The sequence below is a fragment of the Alnus glutinosa genome, chromosome 8 (genome assembly GCF_958979055.1).
Source record: "Alnus glutinosa chromosome 8, dhAlnGlut1.1, whole genome shotgun sequence".
Taxonomy (NCBI): Eukaryota; Viridiplantae; Streptophyta; class Magnoliopsida; order Fagales; family Betulaceae; genus Alnus; species Alnus glutinosa.
The window spans coordinates 7231839-7256851 of record NC_084893.1 but is presented as its reverse complement, the minus strand read 5'-3'; the positions used below and the strand labels follow the sequence as shown (position 1 = coordinate 7256851).

General features: G+C 35.5%; 2 protein-coding genes and 1 pseudogene across 3 annotated transcripts; 2 read left to right on the top strand and 1 right to left on the bottom strand.

The window, feature by feature from the left end:
• Positions 1–168: 168 nt before the first annotated feature.
• LOC133875417 (protein SIEVE ELEMENT OCCLUSION B-like) lies at positions 169–5945 on the bottom strand. The gene is made up of 7 exons (XM_062313549.1): positions 5663–5945; positions 5376–5486; positions 3799–4247; positions 3587–3696; positions 2039–2172; positions 1479–1961; positions 169–956 (listed from the first exon to the last, which is right to left on the bottom strand). The coding sequence occupies exons 1-7, from the start codon at positions 5885–5887 to the stop codon at positions 336–338; spliced, it is 2133 nt and encodes a 710-aa protein (XP_062169533.1). The 5' UTR covers positions 5888–5945; the 3' UTR covers positions 169–335.
• A 5883-nt stretch (positions 5946–11828) lies between these two features.
• Positions 11829–13534, top strand: LOC133876067 (protein-L-isoaspartate O-methyltransferase-like; annotated as a pseudogene).
• A 5009-nt stretch (positions 13535–18543) lies between these two features.
• On the top strand, positions 18544–21466 carry LOC133875418 (protein-L-isoaspartate O-methyltransferase 1-like). 2 transcript variants are annotated; one of them, XM_062313551.1, is made up of 4 exons: positions 18544–18781; positions 19941–20211; positions 20789–20953; positions 21059–21466. In XM_062313551.1, exons 1-4 carry the CDS (start codon positions 18560–18562, stop codon positions 21307–21309), a joined length of 909 nt encoding a protein of 302 aa, XP_062169535.1. In that variant the 5' UTR covers positions 18544–18559; the 3' UTR covers positions 21310–21466. The 2 variants fall into 2 exon arrangements, with proteins under 2 accessions (XP_062169535.1, XP_062169534.1); XM_062313550.1 differs by having other exon boundaries at positions 18545–18781; positions 19929–20211.
• The last annotated feature ends 3547 nt before the right edge of the window (positions 21467–25013 follow it).

Genomic DNA, 25013 nt, shown 5'->3' with positions numbered 1-25013 from the left:
TTTGAGAAAGTGTTGTAACATGAAATAAATGGGAAAACAGGTTGTCTTTTAAAGAGTAGAAGATAGAAATTAATACAGGAAAAACGAAATCAAAAGCCCATAAGACATGCAGATGACAAATTTTTACAGCACACTTAATTTATTAGTCACAGACTCAACATCCAGACATTTCACACAAACATCATTAATTAATATAATACGAATCCTAGTTGTAATAGTTTTTCCATAACCAACCAAAATATCAAAATGCCTAGGCTTGTCTTTCACAACAGACAAGCCATAATATAGATATATATGTATATCATGCATGCTCAATAAATAAAGCTTAATGCGACTTAGTCCTCGACGCAGCAGCGGTACATGAAGTACTTCTCCATCGGACGGCCACACTCTGCACACACCACAGTCTCCAGGATTCCGCCATTGACACCGGGGAGGATGAGGCGGTTGCAATGATGCGGGAGGTGAAGAAGTTTCATGCGATTCTTGAGTGCTGGCACAAAGCCATTGCTCTCAGCATCGTCTTTCCACTGCTCGAACTGTTGCAGGCACGTCAGAGCAATGTCTCCTTTGGCTCTGGCAATCTCAGCCGGTCCTCCGTACACTAGTGCCCATCCTTGATCTCCGCCGTCGAAGCTAAGCATAGTCATGACCTCCCTCATTATGTGATCGTTCTCGACACTGCTGCCATGCTGCAATTTTGAATACAACATACTCTCCAGCCGTTTCCAAAAGAACCATATGGATGTGAGTTGTGGCCAGTGCCGACTGAGAAGTTCTTTTCTGATTATTTCATTGTTTTTGCTCACCCTCTCCTTTGCATTGTTCTTCCCCACGTAAAATATTTCTAACGTCACCTTAGCAGCCTTGGCAACAGCTTGTGCTGTGGATGTGAATTTCCGGATCCACTCAATGTCCTCACCTCCATATAAGCATACGATTCTCCCGTTTGCTATCTGATAATGAGGCAAATTCTCAAGTTATATATTAAACCTTATCAGGATAGCAGTAGAGAACAAGAGGTCTGATCTCTTCGAGAGAGACCGGCCGGTAAGTGAAGTTTTTCCTATTTAAAGAGAAATGCTCCACATTTCAAATTTTTTGGCCAAAAGTTAATTCTCAAATGATGTGTCACAATCTCATGAAATCTATTGTTTTGGAAAACATGAGATGGTGACACATCACTTAGCTTTGGAACCAACTTTTGGAGAAAAAATTTGGGATGATGAGCATTTTCCTTTAATTAAATAAAGTACTCTCTTGCTGAACAATTATCTATGTCAGTGGTAGGGCATTTGTATTTTCTATAATACAGTTTATTGTGTTTTGAAGATCATGGCTTTTTCAAAATAGCTGGATATGTCTTTTCCTATGTTTTGTAGTAGTTGATTCGCATCAAACTAATGAGTTAATCAAAACAAGTGCATGTGTATGTATATATGAGTATCATGAGTAGAAGGTTTCAAAGATGGAGATACCGAATTAAACACTTCTGGATCAATGGTATCAACGAGTAGCTCAATTCTCCAAGTTTCTGACTTCCATAAGGCTTCCTCTTTCTCACTATTGAAAGGGAAAGCCGAATTCTCCCAAATCCACAGCATGTGGAGTGCATTTTGGGAGACCACCCTTCCCTGTTGATCTAATGAAACTAGAATTGATATCTTTGCAAAATGCCACACTTCCTTGATGTACTTGATGACTGCCGGTTCTATGATCCATGGATCAAGCACAGTGTACCATGGCATCATTGATTGCAGGTGCTTGAATTTAGCTGTATTCTTTTCATTTGAAACGGTCATCCTATCCAGAATTGGGAGCCATATCACTTCATATTGGGCCTCTGCTGGCCTTCGTGATTTTTGGGTCATGTGACTAAGAATCAAAATTTCGTCCTCGGAGATGTCAAGATCCGATATCAGCAGTAACACATGTTTTCTCTTTAGTACTTCAATACTTGCCTGCTTGGCCAAAAGAATATTAAGTCAAAATTTGAGCTTAATTAGGTAATTAAAACGGGATTTAAGAGAAAATTAACCTTTGCCTTGGTAGTACCAATCTGCAGTTCTTCCATGGGGTATATCACTGCCTTGAGAGTCTTCATATTGTCAATTTGTAGTGTTTCAAAAAGCCGGACGAGATTATGGTAGCGTTCTAGATGTATCTTCTCATCTGCATCGATCCCACGGTGAACACATTTATAGATTAGCTAGCCCTTAATTTGGTGTGACTTTCATAATGTTAATTCTAAATACATTATATATGAAGGGGATCAAGTTCATTGTGTAATATTCTGTAGATCGACAGGTAACGCACGCTTTCAGATTCTCATGAAGGATGCTTTAACAACAGGGAAAAAGTAATTGAGATTGGGATATAAAGGGGAAGTTCATTGTGTATTCGATCGATCTGCACGTACACATGGAATAGCTAGAAGATCATGATCACCTGTTTTATGTGGTTATAGCAGGAGAATTTGAAAAGAAATTATGAGAATGTGTGATATGGTAAATCCATCAACGAGTTGGGAACATATATCCTTTAGGAGAAACCCCACTAATTAACTCCTCTAAACTTCGATCACTTTTGCAATCTCCCCCTCCCAAGGTTCAAAAACTCTCAATTTAGTGTATCGAACTTAAAAAAATTTACAACCTCACCATTCTGTTAGGATTTTTTCATTTTTTTTTTTGGAAAAATTACACTTTCACTTTCCCAAAGTTTCATCCAAATTACAATTTTGCCTCCAAATTAAAGTGAAAAAAGTTACATTGGATCTCAACCAAGTTTCCTAATTCTGCAATTTAGCCGGTTCTTTCGAAAATACCCCTAAAAAAATTATTATTATTTTTTTTTCTCAAAAAAAGGACTAAAAAATATCCCCAAATGCTCAATGGCCACCCCCAGTTTTTTTATTTTTTAAAAAAATTTATTTTTTTTACGAGTATTTTAGAAAGAATTGGCTACATTGCAAAATTAGGAAACTTAGTTGGAGTCGATTGCAACTTTTTTCATTTTGGAGGCAAAATTGAAATTTGGATAAAACTTTAGAGAGGGTAAAGTGTGGTTTTCTTTTTCGTTTTTTTTTTTAAAAAAAAAAGAAGGAAAAAAATTTGTTAAGTTACAGGGATTTAACCCCAAACCTCAAAGTGAAAGGTGAGATTGTAAAAAATTAAAAGCTCGATACACTAAATCGAGAGTTTTTGAGCTTTTGAAAGACGAATGCAAAAGTAATAAAAGTTTAGAGAAATTAATTGAAGTTTTATCTATTCATTATTATGGTTTGGAACTATAGAAAAAGAAAAGTTTAAAAGCAAATATCTGCATTTTCTCTATTCCTTACTTGGAGAAAGAAAAGTTTAAAAGCAAATGTCTGCATACTGGGATATGACTCAACTGTGTGTAGTATTTACTTACCCAAAAAAAAAAACTGTGTATAGTATTTGGAGAAATAAGAATGAAACTAAACATGGTAGCCAACCTAAGACAGAGGAGCAAGTTAAGCAGAAAATCAATTGGCCGGGAAGTAAGAGCTCGGATTTTTTTTTTACTGTGTATAGTGAAAAATGGAATGTCAGTGGCCAACCTATATGTTGATTGCAGACAGCGAGTTGGTTCTTGAGATGCTCGTGTATATTGCTGACCTTATGAGCCAAGCTTGACAGTTCCCACGCCTCCGTGGCTGATGCAGTGTACCTAAAATCAGCGTGAAGGGAGGAGGGGCTGTTATAATTATATATATATACAATGGATCATGACTCACTGAACGAGGTTGATGGGTCGCCATGGATGACTCACTCATGTCTCAAACCTATAAAGCTTGCAATCTGTGAGGCGCAAGCCACTATACTTCGAACTGTCCAGTAGGCGGCAATGGGGATATGAGCCGTGGCAGTTGACATCGGTGGCGTGTCATATGAAATGTACTGTGACGGAAGCTCCTTGAACTCAATGATGCACTTTGTTACGTCTATGATGGCCTTGACGAGTTTCTTTAGTGCGTCAAACTGGGGTTTCAGAGAGTTTACATTCTGTAAGATGTCCGGCAGCTGCTTCAGGAAAGCCACCGACTTGGCGAGAGGATTTGTCGTCCAAAGCTGAGCAACGAGCCAGAACTCCCCACAATTCACAGCAAGAGCTGCAAGAGCTATGACAACTTTTGTATCCCATGAAAAGCTCGAAAGGGTGTTGAATAGCGCCATAGTTGTTGCATGTGCGTCGCTACCACCTGAGCACTTGCATGATAACTGTAATAATATAAATTATGTTCATATCAATCATCGATCAGCTAGCTGATTTGATTATATATAAACTGTTTACCGCGTGTGTGTATATGCGCCTGTTTGTTCTCAGTGTGATATATAGCAAGGTGTGCTATGTACTACTTTGTTTGTGGATAGAAGTACCTCTCTTCTTCTTCTTCTTCTTTCTTTCTTTCTTTCTTTCTTTTTTTTTTTTTTTTTTTTTTTTTTTTTTTTCCTGTAAAAAAGAGAGGGAAAAAAAAGATTTGTTCTACTTTTTGCAGATAAATTGTTAGATGACTAAGGGATCGTTTTGGTTTGCGATTTGAAAAAATGATTTTTTTTTTTTAAAATCGTAGTCTAACCTTTAAAATCGCAGTTTAATATTTCAAAATTTTGCGTTTTAAAAAAAGTACTCATTTGCTTACAATTTAGGGTGTGCTTAGTATTACGATTTCGTAAATAAAAAGTGATATTTTAAACCAAATCCTAGAAAATGAATCGTTCGCATGTGAATTGCATTTTTAAAAATTGCGATTTGAAAACGCATAAAATTTATTTTTTCAAATCGCAGACAATGTGTGCTTTTTTGAAAAACGCATAATTTTAAAGATCAACTGTGATTTTACCAAACGCTTAATTGCATTTAATAAATCATTTTTTCAAATCACACTTTTTGAAATCGTAAACGCAAACGGACCCTTAAAAAAGCAAACAATTTGTGACTTGCGTTTTTTAAAAATTGCGATTTGAAAACGCAGAAAATTTACTTTTTCAAATTACAAACAATGTGTTTTTTTTGAAAAATGCATAATTTTAAAGGTCAATTGCGATTTTGCCAAACGCTTAACAATGTTTTATAAATCATTTTTTCAAATTGCATTTTTTGAAATCACAAACTGAAACGGACTCTTAAAAAAGCAGATTTTCTACGTTTTCAAATCACAATTTTTTTAGAAACGCAATTCCAAACAACTAATTTTTTATGATTTGGTTTAAAATTGCACTTTTTATCTACGAAATCAATCGCAATCTCAATTGCACCTTAAAGAATGACAATTAAGTATTTGTTCTAATTAGCAGAGGAAATAATATAAGATTGAGAAGGTGTTTGACTCAGGTCTCAAAAGTAACCTCGCAGGAAATTTTATGTATGAGGTAAGCCAATGCTTCAAGAACGCCAAGAAAATCAGCCAGCTGACTAGTACTCTTGTCTTCCGCCGTATCCACTTGTTCTTGCTTACCCTACACAAAAATACAGAACATATATCAGTGACTAATATTTAAAAATACCATTAATAATCATGAATATTGAATGTTCTTCATATATTGTTTTTAATATATTTACTAGGCAATAACATAATCATAATTAATAATATAATTAAGATGGCAAATTAAAGAGAAAATGAAATGAGAAATACATTAATAAGAACACCATCAATGGTAGGAATGGCACGACGCAAGATGTCCTCAATGATATTCAGAATGGGCTTGACATCAACTTCACGACCATCAGGGGAATGCGTTGCCTGAATCTGCTTCATCATTGCACCGTCATCAGATGATGAGAACGTCCGTCGACGGTCACTCTTGATCAGCTGCTGCATCTTAAGAGCTGGCTGTGTGTTGCCGTTGCTGCTGGCCATGTTAAATAATTAGGGGGTGGTTAATTTCAGTGGGCAGGAGAGTACGTGATATTAAAATTTCGCAATCTTAGGCTTATATAATGAGAAGAAGGGAATAAAGAGCTTGTTGAACATGGTACCTTGCTTGCGATGGGGGTCTAAACAAAGCTAAAAGCCACGTATGAAAGGATAATATAATTTTATTTAATTGCATGTGGTGGCCCCTATATATGTTGGCAGTAGACCTGCCCACCTCAGATACGTACAGTTTCACTTTCTGACATCATCAAGGTCACGTCACCTGCCCACCTGGCTACTTTAGTTACTTTGAGTAAATATTCTCTCCCACTCCCAAGCCATATTCTTCCACCTAATTATCTTTTTACGTGGTTCATAATAGTTTTACTTTATTTTTTCAGCAAATCTTTTAAAATAGAGTATTTTCATCTATTTTGCTACAGTGTAATCTTTTATTATTATTATTATTATTTTATCAGTTTAAAATATAGCAGTTTGCTAATTAAATAGCATTTCTCATAAATGTAAGGCGGCATTCCAAGTTAGGAGTAAAACATGTGGAAGGAATGTTGGGGTTGGGGGCCGGCATTATATTAATTTATATATCTTACCATTTTCTTATTTAGAAGGGAAAAGGAAAAAGCGAAAAGAAAAATAAAGAATCAGTACTAAAGCAGTAGCTAGCATTCTTACACTTGTCGATTGTTTTTCTTTTGCCCCTCATCCATGTTTGCGTGTGTCCAACTCTTTTTCGATCATTGTACTTTTTTTTTTTCTTTTCCTTTTTGGATGCCAATCAATGAATCAAATATCGATTAGGGCATTATCCATGGCCACAATACAACGTGCCTGTCGCTAAAAAAAATGGTTAATTAGTCAGGATCACCATTTAATCCATCTTTTACTTTGCCTTAAGGCCGGATCATTAATCTTTATAGCCTTCAACTTTTGAAGCTTAAGAGGAAGCTAAGGTGTTGTGCTTAGTGGATTCATAAAGACAAACAAAACAAGAGTTACAACTCTTTTCAAAACCAATTGAGAATAAATTAGTTAAGGATTCGAGGTAGCTAGGATAAAAAAGAAAAGTAGTTTCATGGTGTTTTTAATTGATAATCAATCAAAAAAACATTAAAATTGCATTCTTACGTCACCCATAACATGTCTTTATAGTAAATTGAAAAATATAAACTAGACTCTAACCAACACCTAGAATGGAGGGTTAAAGATGTGTTCTCAATGTAATGTGGAATTTAAAAATTATCAATCACACAAATTATCATCAAATATATTTAAATCAATAAATAAATCAATACGAGTAATTTGATGATGAATTGGGAACCTTTTAAATAACTCTTCAAAATTAAAATTACTCCGAGTCAGCCAAATCCCAAAAATCAATCCATTATAAAAGAATGAGAAATTACAAGTCGTTGTTCACACTTACAAAACATTTGTAGTTGACACACCATTAATTGTACTAGACAAGTGACCCGCTTGCCCACTACTGCAGTAGATCTCCTAGAACTTCTGAAAAATTCTTCTACTTGATTTCCTTTATCCAAACTCCAATAGTACTCTTCAGTTGTTATTGATGAATGGTTGTGGTTTACAACAAAAACCCCTAAAAGAGGCACTTGATAACACAAAAACCTAAACTTTTTTTTTTTACAACATGAAGGAAAAGACCCATTTTTTTTTTTTTTTTTTTTTTTTTTTTTTTTTTTTTCCTCTAGAAATATTGCCCCCAATCCTTACAAAATTCATTCTCCGAAAGTCCTTAAATAGACTTGAGAAAGTAGCCTAAAATCATAAACTTGATTCCGGCCTAAAACGTGCAGATTTTTTGTCCTCAACTCACAACCCATTTTGACCCAAAAAAAAAAAAAATGTAATTGGAAAAGTTTTATGCAATACAAAGTTGTAGCATTTGAATCATATTTATAACGTCATCAAGTTTGCTTCAATAGAAGCTCGGAATCAAAAGTTAAGACAATTTTAGTCCGACTAAGTCGATGTTGACAACATATACAAACTTGAATAATTATGACTTTGATCAACTTTTTTACTAACTTACACCCAACACATGTTTTGGCATTGAATTTGCCAAAATTAAAAATCTAACAAACTCTTTCTTTAACAATCGGTGACAAACCCAAATTACAACAAAATGATAAAGTAAAAAACTAAAAACTAAAAACCCAACATAAACCTATTAAACTACAAACTAAGCTTAGATAAAGTTTTGAGTCTAACCTGTTCTTTGAAACATGAACAAATCATTAAACACATAGAGAATTTGAATAATAAACTCAGATCAACATATAGATGAATAATTAAATAAATATCTAATAAACACGTTAGTATATCTATGTTAATCAATCACATCATTAAAAAAATATTACTCCCCCTATCTGGCCTATCAAATACATAAATACCAAAAATAAAACCAAAACTCTATCCTTTTTTGTCACGAAATGAGGATTTCAAAAGAGAGATTCAGCACGTACAATGTCTAGCAATAAGTAATTCAAATAAGCCAAATCAATCACTCATGTAAATTGAAGAGATGAACACTAGTGGATGCATGATGCACAGAAACAATGGACCTATTTAAGAAGTAGACAATATCAAATCTAGAACTCTAACTAGGTTTCATGAATGAGAAACTCAAACAATATTCTTTAATCTCAATCATGATCATGAGCAATGCACCGAATGCAGAATGAGTGAAATGCAAAACCATGAACAGTAATGCACATGACATGCAGAATTGAAAATTTTGCAAAAAAGAAAAAAAGAAAAAACCTACCACGAACCAAAAAAAAATGTAGCAAAGAGTTTTCTCTCACTTAACAAATTGGCTTTTCGACCTGAATCCGACCCACCAACTCAAATTAGGAATGACATTAAGCAAAAATCTCAAGCTTCCACATAATTTAGGGGAGAAAATGCGAATGCGAATATGGTTATTAGTAATATCTACATTCGCATAATGGAGTCATTACTTTTTTTAAGTATCCGTATCCGCATCATGCGATTACTAAGATTTCACTTGTTATACAATTCACGATTATAACCATAGATGATCATTATTTCTTAGAGTAATCGAGATTTGGATTACCCAAAAAAAAGTAGAGTAAATATAGTGTGGTATGACTTTGAGATGATAGTGAAAAAAACCTAATATAACCTAAATGTCTTAAACTTACAAATTAAAAATGACTCTATTTAGTGAATATATATATATATATATATATATATATATATATATATATATATATATATATATATATATATATATATATATATATAATGTAGAGGCAATTATTAATCACATCTGTATATCTTAAAACTGTTATCCACATATTTATGCAAATAGCAAATTGTGACCGCATGCATTTCCATCACTACCGCATATTTATAAATCCCTCACTCGCTATCCACTTAGACTCAATTTCAAGCCCATGAAGCCCATGACACTCAACTACTTAGTCCCTGCATTCCCAGAAGAAACATTAAACATCAAGAAGGCCCAACAGACCACTCACTCACACATGCGAGGTATATGAGTCGGTGGAGGAACACAAAATACTTGTAGAAAGTGCGAGAGATGCGTCTAGTCTATCCCCAACTTTAGCGTATGGTTGCCGCTATCGCGCGCCTCCTCTTTTGAACACCTCTTAACCTTCACCCTCCTCCCCATCGTCATCACCATCATCATCATCGTCGTCTCAGCTCCCTTATCACCCACCACTCTCTTGCTCTCTTCTCAGCTCCCAAATCCTAATTTCTTCACGGGCAGTTTCTTCTTTCGTATGGAAGTATATACAGCTTTTCTTTGTCTCTCTTTTTCTGTACTCTACAATTCAAACACATAAGTGCATGTATGTACGTGTTAATAGTTTGGGAGTGATTTTTGTGAAATGATTGCGAAAGAGATTGATTTAACTATGAAAGTTTGGCTTTTCGATCGTGGCCTCGTGGGTACTCATTAATTGTGCTGTTACATTCTGTTTGGTTGCTGAGAAAATCTGGGAGAGGAAGTCAGATGGGGTTAGATTTTTTGATATGTTTTGTTTGTTTTGGTTTTGGAAAGATGGTGTTGAGAAACCCATGAGTTCAGAATGCTAATTTCATTTCTTTTTGGCGCTTTGTGTGTCAGTTCGTCCAAAGATATCAACTAGATGGTGTTCGCCCTTGAATTGATTTCATTACCCAAGTAAACTAAATCTGGGTAATGAAATCATCCATTCTAGGCTTTCTAGCATTTGATGCCCATGGGGATTATATAATGTATATGCAAAAGTACGAGATGTTTTATAATCGTGGCGGTGGTGATTAATTGTTGAAAGAAATTATAATATAAAAGAAAATTAGAGGGAAATAATAAATAGAGGCAACAGTTTTTACGTGGTTCGGTCATTTATAAAGAAAATTAAAACGGAATAATAAAATAGAGACAAGAGTTTTTGTGTGGTTCGGTCTATGACTTACGTCTATAGGATAAAGGTCAAAGGGATACATTATACTCTTATTCACTTGATGAATTCACTATACATGATGCTTCTATTTATAGAAGAATTGGAGAGAGTTTGGTTAGAAAAGTATGGTAATCAAATTAATGATTACCATTAAATCTAATTACAATCAAATCAATCAGATTTGATTACTTTCAAATCTGATGTATAGGAGGTAACAATAATTACAATAAATTTCTTAAATCAAATCTCTTAATATACTCTAGCTAACATCCCCCTCAAATTCAATATGGAACAATCTGCAAGCTTGAGTTTGCAATAAATTTTTCTTCTTCTCCCCTTGATGGATGGTCGACGATGATGACTGGAGGCGTTGCTGATTAGATATGTGCCTTAAATTAATTTCAATACACTAACTATAAGCCAAAATTAAAACCAATTATGGACTAAATTGGACATAAGTTTTAAAAATACCACAAATGCAAAAAAAAAAAAAAAAAGGGTCAATTATAAATAAGAACCAACTACGGAGTTGAAATGAGAGTCAACTATGGCTATAAGAGGCTTACGTTTTAAATAATAGGGTTAAATGCCCTATTGCTACCTAGGTTTTAAACTTTTTTAAATTTAGTAAATAAATTTTCATTTGTTTCATAGGTGGACCTGAGTTTATGAGTAAAAATCACTTTGGTACTTCTGTTACATTTTTCGTCCAAATATTAACGGTCTGCCATGTGTCAACCGCTGAGGTTGATACGTGACACAATATTAAAAAAATTAAAAATTAAAAAATCCAGGAGCATTGAGGATGCGTGAATAGATTTGCTCCAAGAGTGGCTGGCTGCGATGGCCAGATCTGGTCAGAGACAGTGGCTAGAGTGGTGGCGGCTGGACTGAGGAGAGACAGTGGATCTCAGCGCCTGGGCTGAAGTCCACGAGATGTGGTTGATCTGAGAAGGTAGGCTGAAGGCCATACATATATGCTTAACAGTGATGAAGAAATTGAGGACCAAATGACTGCAGGGATTCGTATTGTAGCGCTCTCTCACTCGCCGATCACTTCATTCACGCAGCAACGTACTTATGTAGGATTTTGATCATAAATGAAAAGAAATATGGCTAGAATGGATTTCCTGGCCTTTGAACTTTGGAGAACCAAATTAAGGAATTGAACACACCTTGCATCTGGACAGCTAGAGGAAAGCTCTTATTTTATTTTATTTTTTTCATCCGGCGAGATGTGACGAGTATGCAAATTCTATGATGAGAAGATTTGCAAATAAAATAGAATCACAAAAAAATTCATAAGACCATTGAATGAAAGAACATTAATGTTAGCTTATAGCTCTGATTACATTCAAAGGAGATAACAATAATTACAATAAATCTCTTAAATTGAATTCCCTAATATACTCTAACAATTGTTACCCTGCAGGTTCTTTTGATTGTAATATGGTTCTTCTTAAATGGGTTTGAAATTTTCCACGAAGTGGTGCAACGAAGTTTTACTTGAGATGATTGGTGAATATGGTTCTGTGCGGACTGTTTATTTCGTGTATTTGCAGGGCAATTTCTACCGAGTACTGTGGACATGTTATTTAAAATTGACCTCTTTTGTTGGGGCTCATTGCACCTTTTATAATGTTGGTATTGTATACACGTCCGAAAGCCTTGGAAACGCAAAACTCGGCCCATAGCTGCCACTAGCGACTTGACGAGGTATCTGCATCAGTGAGATTGAGTTAGAATTTGCTAACTACGGGTGTTGCGAATTTTTTTTTGTTGTGTGTGAGACTTGTTAGTAAAGTTTCTTATGAGCATTCCCATGTTTTTTTTTTTTTTTTTTAAGGGATTCCCATGTTTGAAAGTGGTGGCAATTGTACCTATTGTTCTTTGTTTAGTATGTTTTTAGGTTTTACGCGTTTGCTGCACCCATCTCATATACTCAATTTTTTTTTCTCTTTTAGTTCAATAGTAAAGGAATATCGAACTAAAGCTTTTTTATTTTTTTAGGGTTATTTGCGGCGATTGTGGAGTGGAAGTAGCATTAATAAGAACGAAGAATTGGTGGAGCATTTGAAGGCATCAAAGAAAGTAGCTGAAGTATTGGAGAGTATTGATAGGGCTTTGTTTGTACCTGATGGGAATGCGCCTTATTATGATACTCCCATTCCGATAGGTTACAATGCTACTATTTCTGCCCCTCATATGCATGCCACAAGCCTTCAGTTGTTGGAGGAGAATTTGCAGCCCGGCATGCATGCTTTGGATGTTGGCTCAGGTGTTGTTCTTAAACCATCTGGTTTAATTTATAGTAATATTCACGTCCTAATTTTGCCAATGTCTTTCTTATTAAGTTCAATTGTTTTACAGTCATATATTATCTAAATAATTTATTTTGAATTAATAAATATGCTCAAGTGTTTTTTGATCCCATTATCTACGGGGCAGCTGCATAATCTAAAGTAGTTGACTTAAATTAACTGCTAGATGCCATTTTTTTTGGTTTTCCAAGTTTAATCCGACTTGATAATAATATAACTTAACTGCAGTTTGGATATTTTTGACCTTTTTTTTTTTTTCTTTAAACCTGAACATGATTCTTTTTGCAGGAACCGGGTATTTGACAGCTTGTTTTGCACTGATGGTTGGACCACAAGGTCGTGCTGTTGGTGTGGAACATATTCCTGAGTTGGTATCTTCCTCAATTAATCCAGAATTTTCAAAAAAGTGCAGCGGCTCCATTATTGAAAGAAGGTTCCCTTTCGGTGCACGTTGGTGTTATGTTTTTGAGAACGCACGTAATTTGAAATTTAGATGATTTAGCTTAAGAAGAGATCGAGAGTATGCATGCATGCTAATATATATATTGTTCCATTCATTTGACAGATGGAAGGCTGGGTTGGCCGGAGCATGCACCTGGCCTTATGATGCATGCTACATGTTGGGGCAGCAGCTACAGAAATACTCCCGCAGGCACTTATTGACCAGTTGAAGCCTGGAGGAAGACGGGTGATTCCTGTTGGAAGTGTATTTCAAGATTTGAAGGTGATTGACAAGAAAAAAGATGGTTGGTTGAGAGTCCGGAGTGATCGAGACCTCTGTTCGTTTCGTACCTCTCACTAGTCGAGATCGATGCTCAGTTGCGAGGCGCCTGAAGGTGGGCGGATAGATTTCTTTCCTGGAGGTGTGTGTTTGTAGTTGAAGTTGGGGACCTGGGTTTGGGGTTGCGCTACTACTACTACTTTGGGTTTGTTTTGTTTTTCTCTGTTTCTTCTTTTATATATGATGTCGTTGATCTTCTATGCACAATATATAATACGTGATTTAGTACAGTCTGAATGCCTTGTCGATCTAAATACATGTTTATAGAAATCTGTAGTGATCAGAGTTTTGTTTGTAGGTGCTTGTAAAGAACCCAAATGTGACAACTTAGTATGCTACGATATGACGACAAACGTCACTACTGAAATGCTGACAAAACGAGTTCACGTGTCGGACTCGTTATATAATAAAGTTTATAAAAATAAAAACTTAAATTTAAACTAAAAAAAATTATATTGTTTGAATAATTATATTAGTCCTTGGTTGAAAGTATGAATCATTGAGTTGTTTTATTGATTACTCGTTTTGGTTTTACTTTAAGTTCTAAAACTTGAAGAAGAAAAAAACTCTGGCTAATTATTTTTAGTCTTTGCCTTTTTTGGTTCAAGTTCTAACTCAATAAAAAAAAAGATTTGTTTTGTATTTTTGTGAGATTTTTTTAGTTTAATCTTTACTTTTTGGACAATGAGAGAAAGAAAAAGGTAACATAATTGTTTAGATTTACTTTTTAATGTGAAAAAAAATGTTTAAATATACCGGTAAAAGGGGTTGACCCGGGTCAAATGAGTTAACCCGATAATGACCCATTTATTAAACAAGTCTAACAGGTAAATTCTTTTATAATCTGAACCCTTTTAAGCTTAACCCTAATCCTTTAACTTTGTGTCGAATTCGTATCAAATTCACAAGTTGTATAAAAAATTACCAACCTTACTAAAATCCACCAAAGCGCCTAGCTCAGATGGTATGATATATAGTTCTCTTTTACAAACACGACACAAAGAGGAGCTACCTCAATCCTGTTGGCGATGGATATTTGGTATATTTATTAGAAATGGTTGGGGCAGAGAGTTAATAGAAACAAGTCAATGGTTCACTTCAGTAAAATTTAGGAGTCAAGCCTCAAATACTATTGCCTCTTTCACATTTTGTTAAAATGAGAGCATAATTGTACTTTCGCATTTTATTAAATAATTATTTAGTTATCATAAGAATGAGAGTATAGTTGTCCTTTTACATTTTATTAAACAATTATATTCTCACTTTTTTAATAACTGATAAAGGCAGAGCTAGTCATCCGCATTTTATAGAAGATAAATTATTTTTTCACAATTTTCACACAACTTCTTTCACATAGAGTGGAGTCGTGTAGAAATTGCATACAAAAATTGTGTTTGTATCATTCATCTTTATAGAAGCCTGAGGTGGGAGCCTCTGTTTCTTTTCTCGATGTGGGACAAGCAAGCTTTATATATTATTTAGGGATAATTGCATCGTTGGTCTTTATGGTATGTCATAATTATTTTTCATTCCCTATGGTTTAAAAAGTGCATGTGAGGTCCCTGTGATATGCAATAATTACGTTTTACTCCCTGGGTCGATTTTCCGTTCACCATTTTGACGGAATCTGTTAGCCCTACACGTCAGCGCCACGTGTCGCCAATAAGATGGCGACACGTGTCCATCTTCATAAAAAATATAAATTTGTTAATAAATAAATAAATAAATTTATTTTAAAAACAAAAAAGAAAAAAAGAAAAAAAAAACTGGCAGGCAAGGGGTGGCCGCGCGCCACCCCCAGAGGCCGCCTGGAGTGGCCTAGCCACCTTTTTCCTTTTTTTTTTGTTTTTTTTTTTAATTTGAATTTGAATTTTTTCAAAAAAAAAAAGTATTTTTATTTATTTTTTAATAAATTTATATTATTTTATTAAGTTGGACATGTCAGCGCCACGTGTTGCCAATAAGATGATGACACGTGGCGCTGACGTGGCATTTGATGGAATCTGTTAAAATTTTTAACGGAATTTGACTGTAGGGATCGATTTGTAATTATTACATATCACAGGGACCTTCCATGTACTTTTTAAACCATAGGGAGTGAAAAATAATTATGGCATATCACATGGACCAACGGTACAATTATCCATATTATTTATAAGCCTCCCAAACTGATGCCTCTGCCTTCAACGTGGGGGCATCCTCTCCTATTTTCACATCCGTTTTTTCTTTACATTATCCCACATCCGTTTTATTAGTTTAACAAAAAAGTGAACAATTATTTACAACCAAATTAAACAACATCAAATGCATAGTAAAAAAAAATTAAATCAAAAGTTTAACATAAAAGTTATTTAAACCATAGTGTTTTTAATTGATAATCAATCAAAATACGTACACTAAAATTGCGTTGTTATGGGTGGCAGATTCTAAATAACACCTAGAAGGGAGGGGGGGGGGAGGGGGTTAAAAATGTGTTTTCAATATAATGCGGAATTTAAAAATTATCAACCACACAAATAATCACCAAATATATTTAAACCAATAAATAAATCAACACAAGTAATTTGATGATGAAATGAGAATCTTTTGAAAAACTCTTCAAAAGTAAAACTATTATGGGATAGTCAAACCCAATAAATCAATCCTCTATAGAAGAATACAAAATTACAAGTCATTCACACTTATAAAACCTTTATAGTAGGCACACCATTGTACTAGACAAATGACCCGCTTGCCCACTACTGCAGTAGGTCTCCAAGAACTTCTAAAAAATTCTTCTGTTTGATCTCCTTTACCGAAACTCCGATAGTTTTCAATTGTTGTTGATGAATGGTTCTGGTTTACAACAAAGACCCTAAGAGAGGTGAACTTGAGATTATAAAAACCTAAACTTTCTCTCTTAGAACATGAAGGAAAAGACTTTTTTCTTTTTTTTTTTTTTCTTTTTTTTTTTCTCTCTCTATAAATATTGCCTCCAATCCTTACAAAATTTGTTCTCTGAAAGTCCTTAAATAGACTTGAGAAAGTAGCCTAAAATCATAAAGTCGATTCCGGCCTAAAACGTGCAGATTTTTTTATCCTCTACTCACGACCCATTTTGACCATGAAAAAAATGTAATTGGAAAAGTTTTATGCAATACAAAGTTGTAGCATTTTGAGTCACATTTATAACGCCATCAAGTTTGCTTCAATTGAAGCTCGAAATCAAAAGTTATGACAATTTTAGTCTGATTAGGTCAATGTTGACAATATACACAAACTTGAATAATTATGACTTCAATCAACTTTTTTACCAACTTAAACCTAGAATTAAAACTTAGACCCAAACATGTTTTGACATTGAATTTGCCAAAACTAAAAATCTAACAAACTCCTTCTTTGGCAATTCGGTGACAAACCCAAATTACAACAAAATGATCAAGTGAAAAACTAAATACCCAAAACCCAACATAAACATATTAAACCACAAACTAGGCTTAGATAAAGTTTTGAGCCTAACATGTTCTTTGAAACATGAAATAAACCATTAAACACCTAGAGAATTGAAACAATAAACTCAGATCAACATATAGATGAAAAATTGGATAATTATCCAATAAACACGTTAGTACATCTACGTTAATCAATCACATCATTAAAAAAATTTATTACTCCCCCTATCAAATACATAAATACCAAAAATAAAACCAAAACTTTCTCTCCATTTTTGTCACAAAATGAGGATTTCAAAAGAAAGATTCAGCACATACATTGTCTAGCAATAAGTAATTCAAATAAGCCAAATCAATCACCCATGTAAATTGAAGAGATGAACATTAGTGGATGAGACACAAAAACAATGGACCTATATCTAAGAACTAGACGGTATTACATCTAGAACTCTAACTGGGCTTCATGAATGAGAAACTCAAACAATATTATCTAATCTCAATCATGATCATGAACAATGCACCGAATGCTGAATGAGTAAAATGCAAAACCATGAACAGGCAAATAATATGCAGAATTGAAAAATTTGCAAAAAAAAAAGAAGGAAATTTGCCCCCTCAATGTCTGATCAAATATCTAAATACTCCTTGCTTTTTGGCACAAATGAAAAGGCAAAGCCAAAAAAAAAAAACCCTATTATGACCCAAAAAAGAAAAAAAATGCAGCAAAGAGTTTTCTCTAACTTAACAAATTGGTTGATCGACCTCAATCTGACCCACCAACTCGAATTAGGAATGACATTAAGTGATCTCAAGCTTCCGCACAATTTAGGAGAGAAAATGCAAATGTGAATATGATTATTAACAATATCTATATCTGCATAATGAAGTTATCATTTTTTTAAATATCCGCACTATGCGCTTATTATTCGCATCTACGAGGTTATTATTCGCTATCCGCATAAGAGGTATTGGACGTTTTGGATAAATCTATATGCAAGATTATATAATTTGGTTATTACTATATGAAAGCTTAAATAAATTAAGATTTCATTTGTTATACAATTTACGATTATCAACCACAGATGATCATTGTTTCATAGAGTAATCTGGATTTGGATTATCAAAAAAAAAAATTAAATAAATAAATGTAGGAAGGTATGACTTTGAGATGATTGTGAAAAAACCCTAACATAACTTAAAGGTCCTAAACTTACCAAATTCAAAATGACTTTATTTTAGTGAATATATATATATATATATATATATATATATATATATATATATATATATATATATATATATATATATATATATATATATATAAAGGAAATGCAAATACAGTTGTTAATCGTATTCGAATACTCTAAAATTGTTATCTATATATGCATATACATATATTTAATTTTGATAATCGCATTCACATCCAAATATGCAGATAATGAATATTTAGATGGAGATGGTTTTTATTCGCCCACATTTCCATTACTACCGCGTATGATTACAATACAACCTTTACAAATCCATCAATCACTGTTCACTGAGACTCAATGACAAGCCCATGACCCTCAAGAAGGCCCAACAGATCATCCACCGATTCACTCACACGTGTGTGGTATATGAGTCGGTGGAGGAACACAAAATACTTGTAGAAAGTGCGAAAGATGCGTCTATCTCTATCCCCACCTTTAGCGTATGGTTGCCGCTATCGTGCGCCTTCTCTTAAACACCTCTTAACCTTCACCCTCCTCCCTCAACCCCATCGTCATCACCATCATCATCGTCTCACAGTCTCAGCTCCCTTATTACCCACCCCTCTCTCGCTCTCTTCTCAGCCCCCAAATCCTAATTTCTTCACGGGCAACACTCTCTTCTTTCGCATGGAGGTATATACAGCTTTTCTCTGTCTCTCATTTTCTATACTCTACAATTCAGAAACATAAGTGTATGTATGTACGTGTTAATGGTTTGGGAGTGATTTTAGTGAAATGATTGCGAAAGAGATTGATTTAACTATGAAAGTTTGGTTTTTCGATCGTGGCCTCGTGGGTACTCATTAATTGTGCTGTTACGTTCTGTTTGGTTGCTGAGAAAATCTGGGAGAGGAAGTCAGATGGGGTTTAGATTTTTTGATATGTTTTGTTTGTTTTGGTTTTGGAAAGATGGTGTTGAGAAACCCATGAGTTTAGAATTCTAATTTCATTTCTTTTTGGCGTTTTATGTGTTTGTTCAACCAAAGAGATCAATTAGATGGTGTTACGCCCTTGAATTGATTTCATTACCCAAGTAAACCAAATCTAGGTAATGAAATCATCCATTATAGCATTTGATGCCCTTGGGGATTATATAATGTATATGCAAAAGTACGGGATGTTTTATCATCGTGGCGGTGGTTATTAATTGTTACCCTGGTTCTTATGATTGTAATATGGTTCTTCTTAAATGGGTTTGTAATTTCCCACGAAGTGGTGCAACTAAGTTTTACTTGAGGTGATTGGTGAATATGGTTCTGTGCGGACTGTTTGATTCCTGTATTTTCAGGGCAATTTCTACCGAGTACTATGGACATGTTATTTAAAATTGACCTCTTTTGTGGGGGCTCATTGCACCCTTTATAATGTTGGTATTGTATACATGTCTGAAAGCCTTGGAAACGCAAACTCGGCCCATAGCTGCCACTAGTGGGGAAGCTGTGCGACTTGATGAGGTATCTGCATCAGTGAGATTGAGTTAGAGTTTTCTAACTACGGGTGTTGCGAATTTTTTTTGTTGTGTTTGTGATTTGTTAGTAAAGTTTCTTTTGAGCATTCCCATGTTTGAAAGTGGTGGCAGTTGTAGTTATTGTTCTTTGTTTAGTGTTTTTAGGTTTTAAGCGTTTGCTGCATCCATCTCATATACTCAATTTTGTTGCCTGGTTTTCTGTGCACCTTCTAAGAGATGGGCTTCAATTTTTTCTTTTAGTTCAATAGTAAAGGAATAGTGAACTAAAGCTTTTTTCTTTTTTGTCTTCTTCTTTTTTTTCTTTTTTTTGAGGGTGATTTGCAGCGATTCTGGAGTGGAAGTAGCATTAATAAGAACAAAGCAATGGTGGAGCATTTGAAGACTTATGGAGTGATCTCATCAAAGAAAGTATCTGAAGTAATGGAGAGTATTGATAGGGTTTTGTTTGTACCTGATGGGAATGCGCCTTATTATGATAGTCCCATGCCGATAGGTTACAATGCTACTATTTCTGCCCCTCATATGCATGCCACATGCCTTCAGTTGTTGGAGGAGAAATTGCAGCCTGGCATGCATGCTTTGGATGTTGGCTCAGGTGTTGTTCTTAAACCATCTGGTGTAATTTATAGTACTATTCACGTCATCATGCCCAAAGATTTTGCTATCCTATCATTACATCTCAAGCGGAGCATTCTAATTGACATATAACCATATGAGTACTTGCCCCCCCCCCCCCTCCCCCCAACACGCCCACACACACCCCACACCCAGCCCCGTGCGTACCCCTTCTCTCATTTTCCCCCTTTTCCCTCATTGTATTCTCTTGGGTTGGCGAGCTTCTCCTTAAGGGCATGACAGAAGGGGGAAGAACGAGCTAATTGCTAATGTCTTTCTTAATAAGTTCAATTGTTTTACAATCATGTATTATCTAAATAATTTATTTTGAATTAATAAATATGCTCAAGTTTTTTTGATCCCATTATATGAGGGGCAGCTGTATAATCTAAAGTAGTTGCCATAAATTAACTGCTAAATGCCATTTTCTTGGTTTCCAAGTTTAATCCCACTTGATAATAATCTAACTTAACTGTGGTTTGGATATTTTTTTACCTTTTTTTTTTTTTTTTTTTTTTTTTTTTTTCCTTTAAACCTTAACGTGATTCTTTTTGCAGGAACCGGGTATTTGACAGCTTGTTTTGCACTGATGGTTGGACCACAAGGTCGTGCTGTTGGTGTGGAACATATTCCTGAGTTGCTATCTTCCTCGATCCAGAATATTCAAAAAAGTGCAGCGGCTCCATTATTGAAAGAAGGTTCCCTTTCGGTGCATGTTGGTGGTATGTTTTTGAGAACGCACGTAATTTGAAATTTAGATGATTTAGCTTATGAAGAGAATGTATGCTAATATATTGTTCCATTCATTTGAACCATTCATTTGACAGATGGAAGGCTGGGTTGGCCGGAGCATGCACCTTATGATGCTATTCATGTTGGGGCAGCAGCTCCAGAAATCCCGCAGGCACTTATTGACCAGTTGAAGCCTGGAGGAAGACTGGTGATTCCTGTTGGAAGTATATTTCAAGATTTAAAGGTGATTGACAAGAACAAGGATGGTTCGTTGAGCATCCGGAGTGAGACCTCTGTTCGTTACGTACCTCTCACTAGTCGAGATGCTCAGTTGCGAGGTGCCTGACGGTTGGGATAGATTTCTTTCCTGGAGTTGTGTGTTTGTAGTTGAAGTTGGGGTTGCGCAACTACTACTTCTTTGGGTTTGTTTTGTTTTTCTCTGTTACTTCTTGTATATATGATGTCGTTGATCTTCTATGCACAATAATACGTGATTTGGTACAGTCTGAATGCCTTGTCTAAATACATGCCTATAGAAATCTGTAGTGATCAGAGTTTTATTTGTAGGTACTTGTAAAGAACCCAAATGTGACAACGTAGTATGATGACAAACACTACTGGGGATCCACCAAATCGCCTAGCTCAGATGGTATTATAGTTCTCTTTTACAAACACCACACAAAGAGGAGCTACTTCTATCCTATCCTGTTGGCGATGGATATTTTTGAGAAATGGTTGGGGCAGAGAGCCAGAGAGCCAGAGAGCCAATAGAAACAAGTCAATGGGTCACTTGAGTAAAATTTAGGAGTTCAAGCCTCAAATACTATTGCATCTACTTATTCCTTAAAAGTAAATAAATAAATTTCTAGTAATACCAAATACCTAGGGCTTCCTATCAATGTTTGCCAACTACAAAAAAATGTCTCCAAAAATTTCGCAGTTTCTCAAGAAAGTTACAATTTTTGGGATGAGAAGCAAAGTTGTTATTCTAGGCAAGCGGAATGGATCGAAATTGGATAGATCCTTCCTTTTATCTCTGTCCTCTACTCTTTGGGCAAGGGTGTGTGAGAAGGATTTTTTTTTTATCCGGGCAGGGTATTCTTACCCTCTTACAGTCCCTTATTATTATCCTTGCTTCAACCTCTTCTCTTTGGGCAGGGAATAATAGGGGATCCAAATCGGTTGGAATCATGCTAATCAAATTGGTAGCATCAATCATTTCATTCAACTACATGTTTACATTTCGAAAAATGATTTGCGGGGACAGACCGTCCTCCAGCACCCACTTTTTTAGGGTTTTAATGAAAAAATAGACAACTTTTTAATTAAAATTTAATTTTTTTTAATAAAAAGTGGGTGCGATGGGATGGTTTCATCCCTTTGTGTATCACTGCTCTTACCTTTCATCTTCCAAAGTCTTTCTACTGTTCTCTCACTATCTTGAAAATTTTTTGGGGGTATTTAGTGAAGACAAAAACAGGAATTTTTTTACTCCGAATGACGGCATGGGCATCAAGAGAATGTATGATATAAATGAGGTCCTTATTGCGAAGCTAGGCTTGACATATCAAATTCTAACTGTATTTGGGTGCAAGTGGTCAAAGGAGAGTACCTTTTGACAATTCGTCTCTGCAAAAAGAGTAAATGTAAGCAGTACTCAGGATTTGGCAATGAATTCTAATTTCTAAGCCCTTCTTGAGAAAAATACTAGCCATATGCTTATATTTGGGTCAATGATGGCAACAATGTCTATGTTAGGAAAGTCGAATTTATTGCACTTAGCCATCCGAAATTTCAAATTGCTAACAATTTAAACAATTTTATAAAGTAAGAGATTGTGGGGCTCATCTGCTTGAATTCCTATCCCGAGCAGGCGTGGACTGTTCGGGACAAGTGGGTTTCGTAACCCCTCTCTTTATGAGTTTGCTCAATTTACTAGTAAATCAAGAAACCCTAAATATAGGAGATTCGGAACCAAGACACTGGGACTCAAACACAATGAATTTTAAACCTAGAACAAGCGAAGGAATCTCGATCTAAAAGTTAAGAACTTGTTTAGACCATATTTTAGGCGTTGGAGTTGGAATAAAATAAAAAAATAAATAAACAGATTTTTAATCAAGACCCAATTGACAACATCCTCACCATACACTTTGAAACAACATTGAGCTATTTGCAAATTAGGCCAATCATCGAAAGTAATTTTGCATTTTTTTCTAAAGTACACATATACTGTAGGAGCATTTTCAACAGAATAGGCAAATAGCTCATAATTGTCAAATTTGACTATTATAAGCCATATTTAGTCTCCACAGAATAGACTATAATTTTCCATCTTAGAACCTATTCACTATTGACACTACAAACAGTTTTTTTTTTTATTCTCTCTCTCCCTCTCCCTCTCCCTCTTTCTTTCACTCTCTTCACACAAAATAATATTTAAAAAAAAATAAAGAGTATATTGGATCACAAGACTTATCTTCTAGTGATAAAGCTAAAGTAGTTGAGTTAGACTAAGTGTCTTCCTATTTTAGATAAATGTTAAGTTGTTGAGTTGTAATTATATGAGGTCTCTATGTTAAGAGACACGGTTGATAGGTGAGATAAAAGTTGTTTTGATGTAAATCACTTCTAAAGATTATCTAGATATTTCGGTTCTATACATATCAAGGTACTGCTATACAATTCAGTAAGCAGATTATCAACAAATACTCTAAATCCTATATGGTATCAGAGCCTCTCAAGACCTACGTCAATGGCAACCTACGTCAATGGCTATTCATTCTTCTGAAACTGATTCCAACGTAACTTCTCCCCCTCTCTCAACTATTCTCTCCCCTTCCGTCCTACCACCACAAATCCAGAATGTCCATGCTCATATCTCCGAGAAACTGACACAAGACAACTATATTCTCTGGCAGTTTCTCATAGTCCCTTTCCTAGAAGGCCAAAATCTGTTCGGGTATATCGATGGCACAACTCCACGACCTCCTCAGCTCCTGCCCGACTCCACATCCGGACTTCTTGTTGCAAATCCGAGCTACTACTCATGGTACCATCAGGATCGGATGATATTCAGTGCTATCATCTCCACTCTCTCCGTAGAAACTCTCCCTCATGTCATTGGACTCACAACTTCCCGTGAAGTCTGGATCACATTGGAAACTCTCTTCTCTGCCCAATCTCAGTCTCGGATCATGCAGCTCAAACAGCAAGTGTCCAACATGAAGAAAGGATCTCAAACCATCTCCGCTTACTTCCAGAAAGCGCAGGGATTATCTCATCTCCTAATAGCGGTTGGCAAACCGATTGAAGCCTCTGAACTTGTCTCTCACATACTCGCTGGACTTGGCGCCGAGTATGACCCTCTTGTCACATCCATAACTACAAGGCAAGATTTTATATCTCTAAATGATCTCTATGGTGCTGTCCTATGAACTGCGTTTAGAGCAACACAAATCTGCTCTTGAGATAAACATATCCACTACTAACACGGCTCAACGCCAAAGTCCTGTCTACTCCCGCAACAACCGGGGCCACAATAATGGATATCGCAACACCAACTTTCATCGAGGAAGGGGTCGTGGACCACCCCAGCAGTTTTACACATCCATCAACAATATGTCCCAGCGCCCAGTTTGTCAAGTCTGCCACAAACTCGGGCATACAGCAGCCACATGCTGGTTCAGGTACGAGCAAGGCAACCAGGCTGACTCCTTTCCTATGCAAGTCAACATGACTTCAGCAACATCTGCTTCTGACCCTTCATGGTATCCGGTCACAGGAGCCAACGTTCATCTCACAAATGATCTCTCAAATCTCAATTTGAATGCTGAGGAATACACAAGCACATATCAAATTCGTGTAGGCAATGGACAAGGTTTGCAAATTTCACATTCTGGCCGCGGTCTCTTACCAACACCCTCACGTAATTTCAATTTATTCTCCCTGTTTCATGTTCCTCAGATTCAGAAAAATCTTATTTTTGTAAACCAATTTACTAGAGATAACCATGTTTTCATTGAATTTCATCCCAATTTTTTTTATGTT

Excerpts from the sequence above, each read along its gene's own strand:
- LOC133875417 (XM_062313549.1), bottom strand. The coding sequence starts at position 5,887 with ATGGCCAGCAGCAACGGCAACACACAGCCAGCTCTTAAGATGCAGCAG. Across the intron at positions 4,248-5,375 it reads TACATAAAATTTCCTGCGAG|TTATCATGCAAGTGCTCAGG; the intron begins GTTACTTTTGAG and ends ATATTATTACAG. Across the intron at positions 1,962-2,038 it reads TTGGTACTACCAAGGCAAAG|GCAAGTATTGAAGTACTAAA; the intron begins GTTAATTTTCTC and ends TTGGCCAAGCAG.
- LOC133875418 (XM_062313550.1), top strand. The coding sequence starts at position 18,560 with ATGCGTCTATCTCTATCCCCACCTTTAGCGTATGGTTGCCGCTATCGT. Across the intron at positions 20,212-20,788 it reads TGCTTTGGATGTTGGCTCAG|GAACCGGGTATTTGACAGCT; the intron begins GTGTTGTTCTTA and ends TTCTTTTTGCAG. Across the intron at positions 20,954-21,058 it reads CCTTTCGGTGCATGTTGGTG|ATGGAAGGCTGGGTTGGCCG; the intron begins GTATGTTTTTGA and ends TTCATTTGACAG.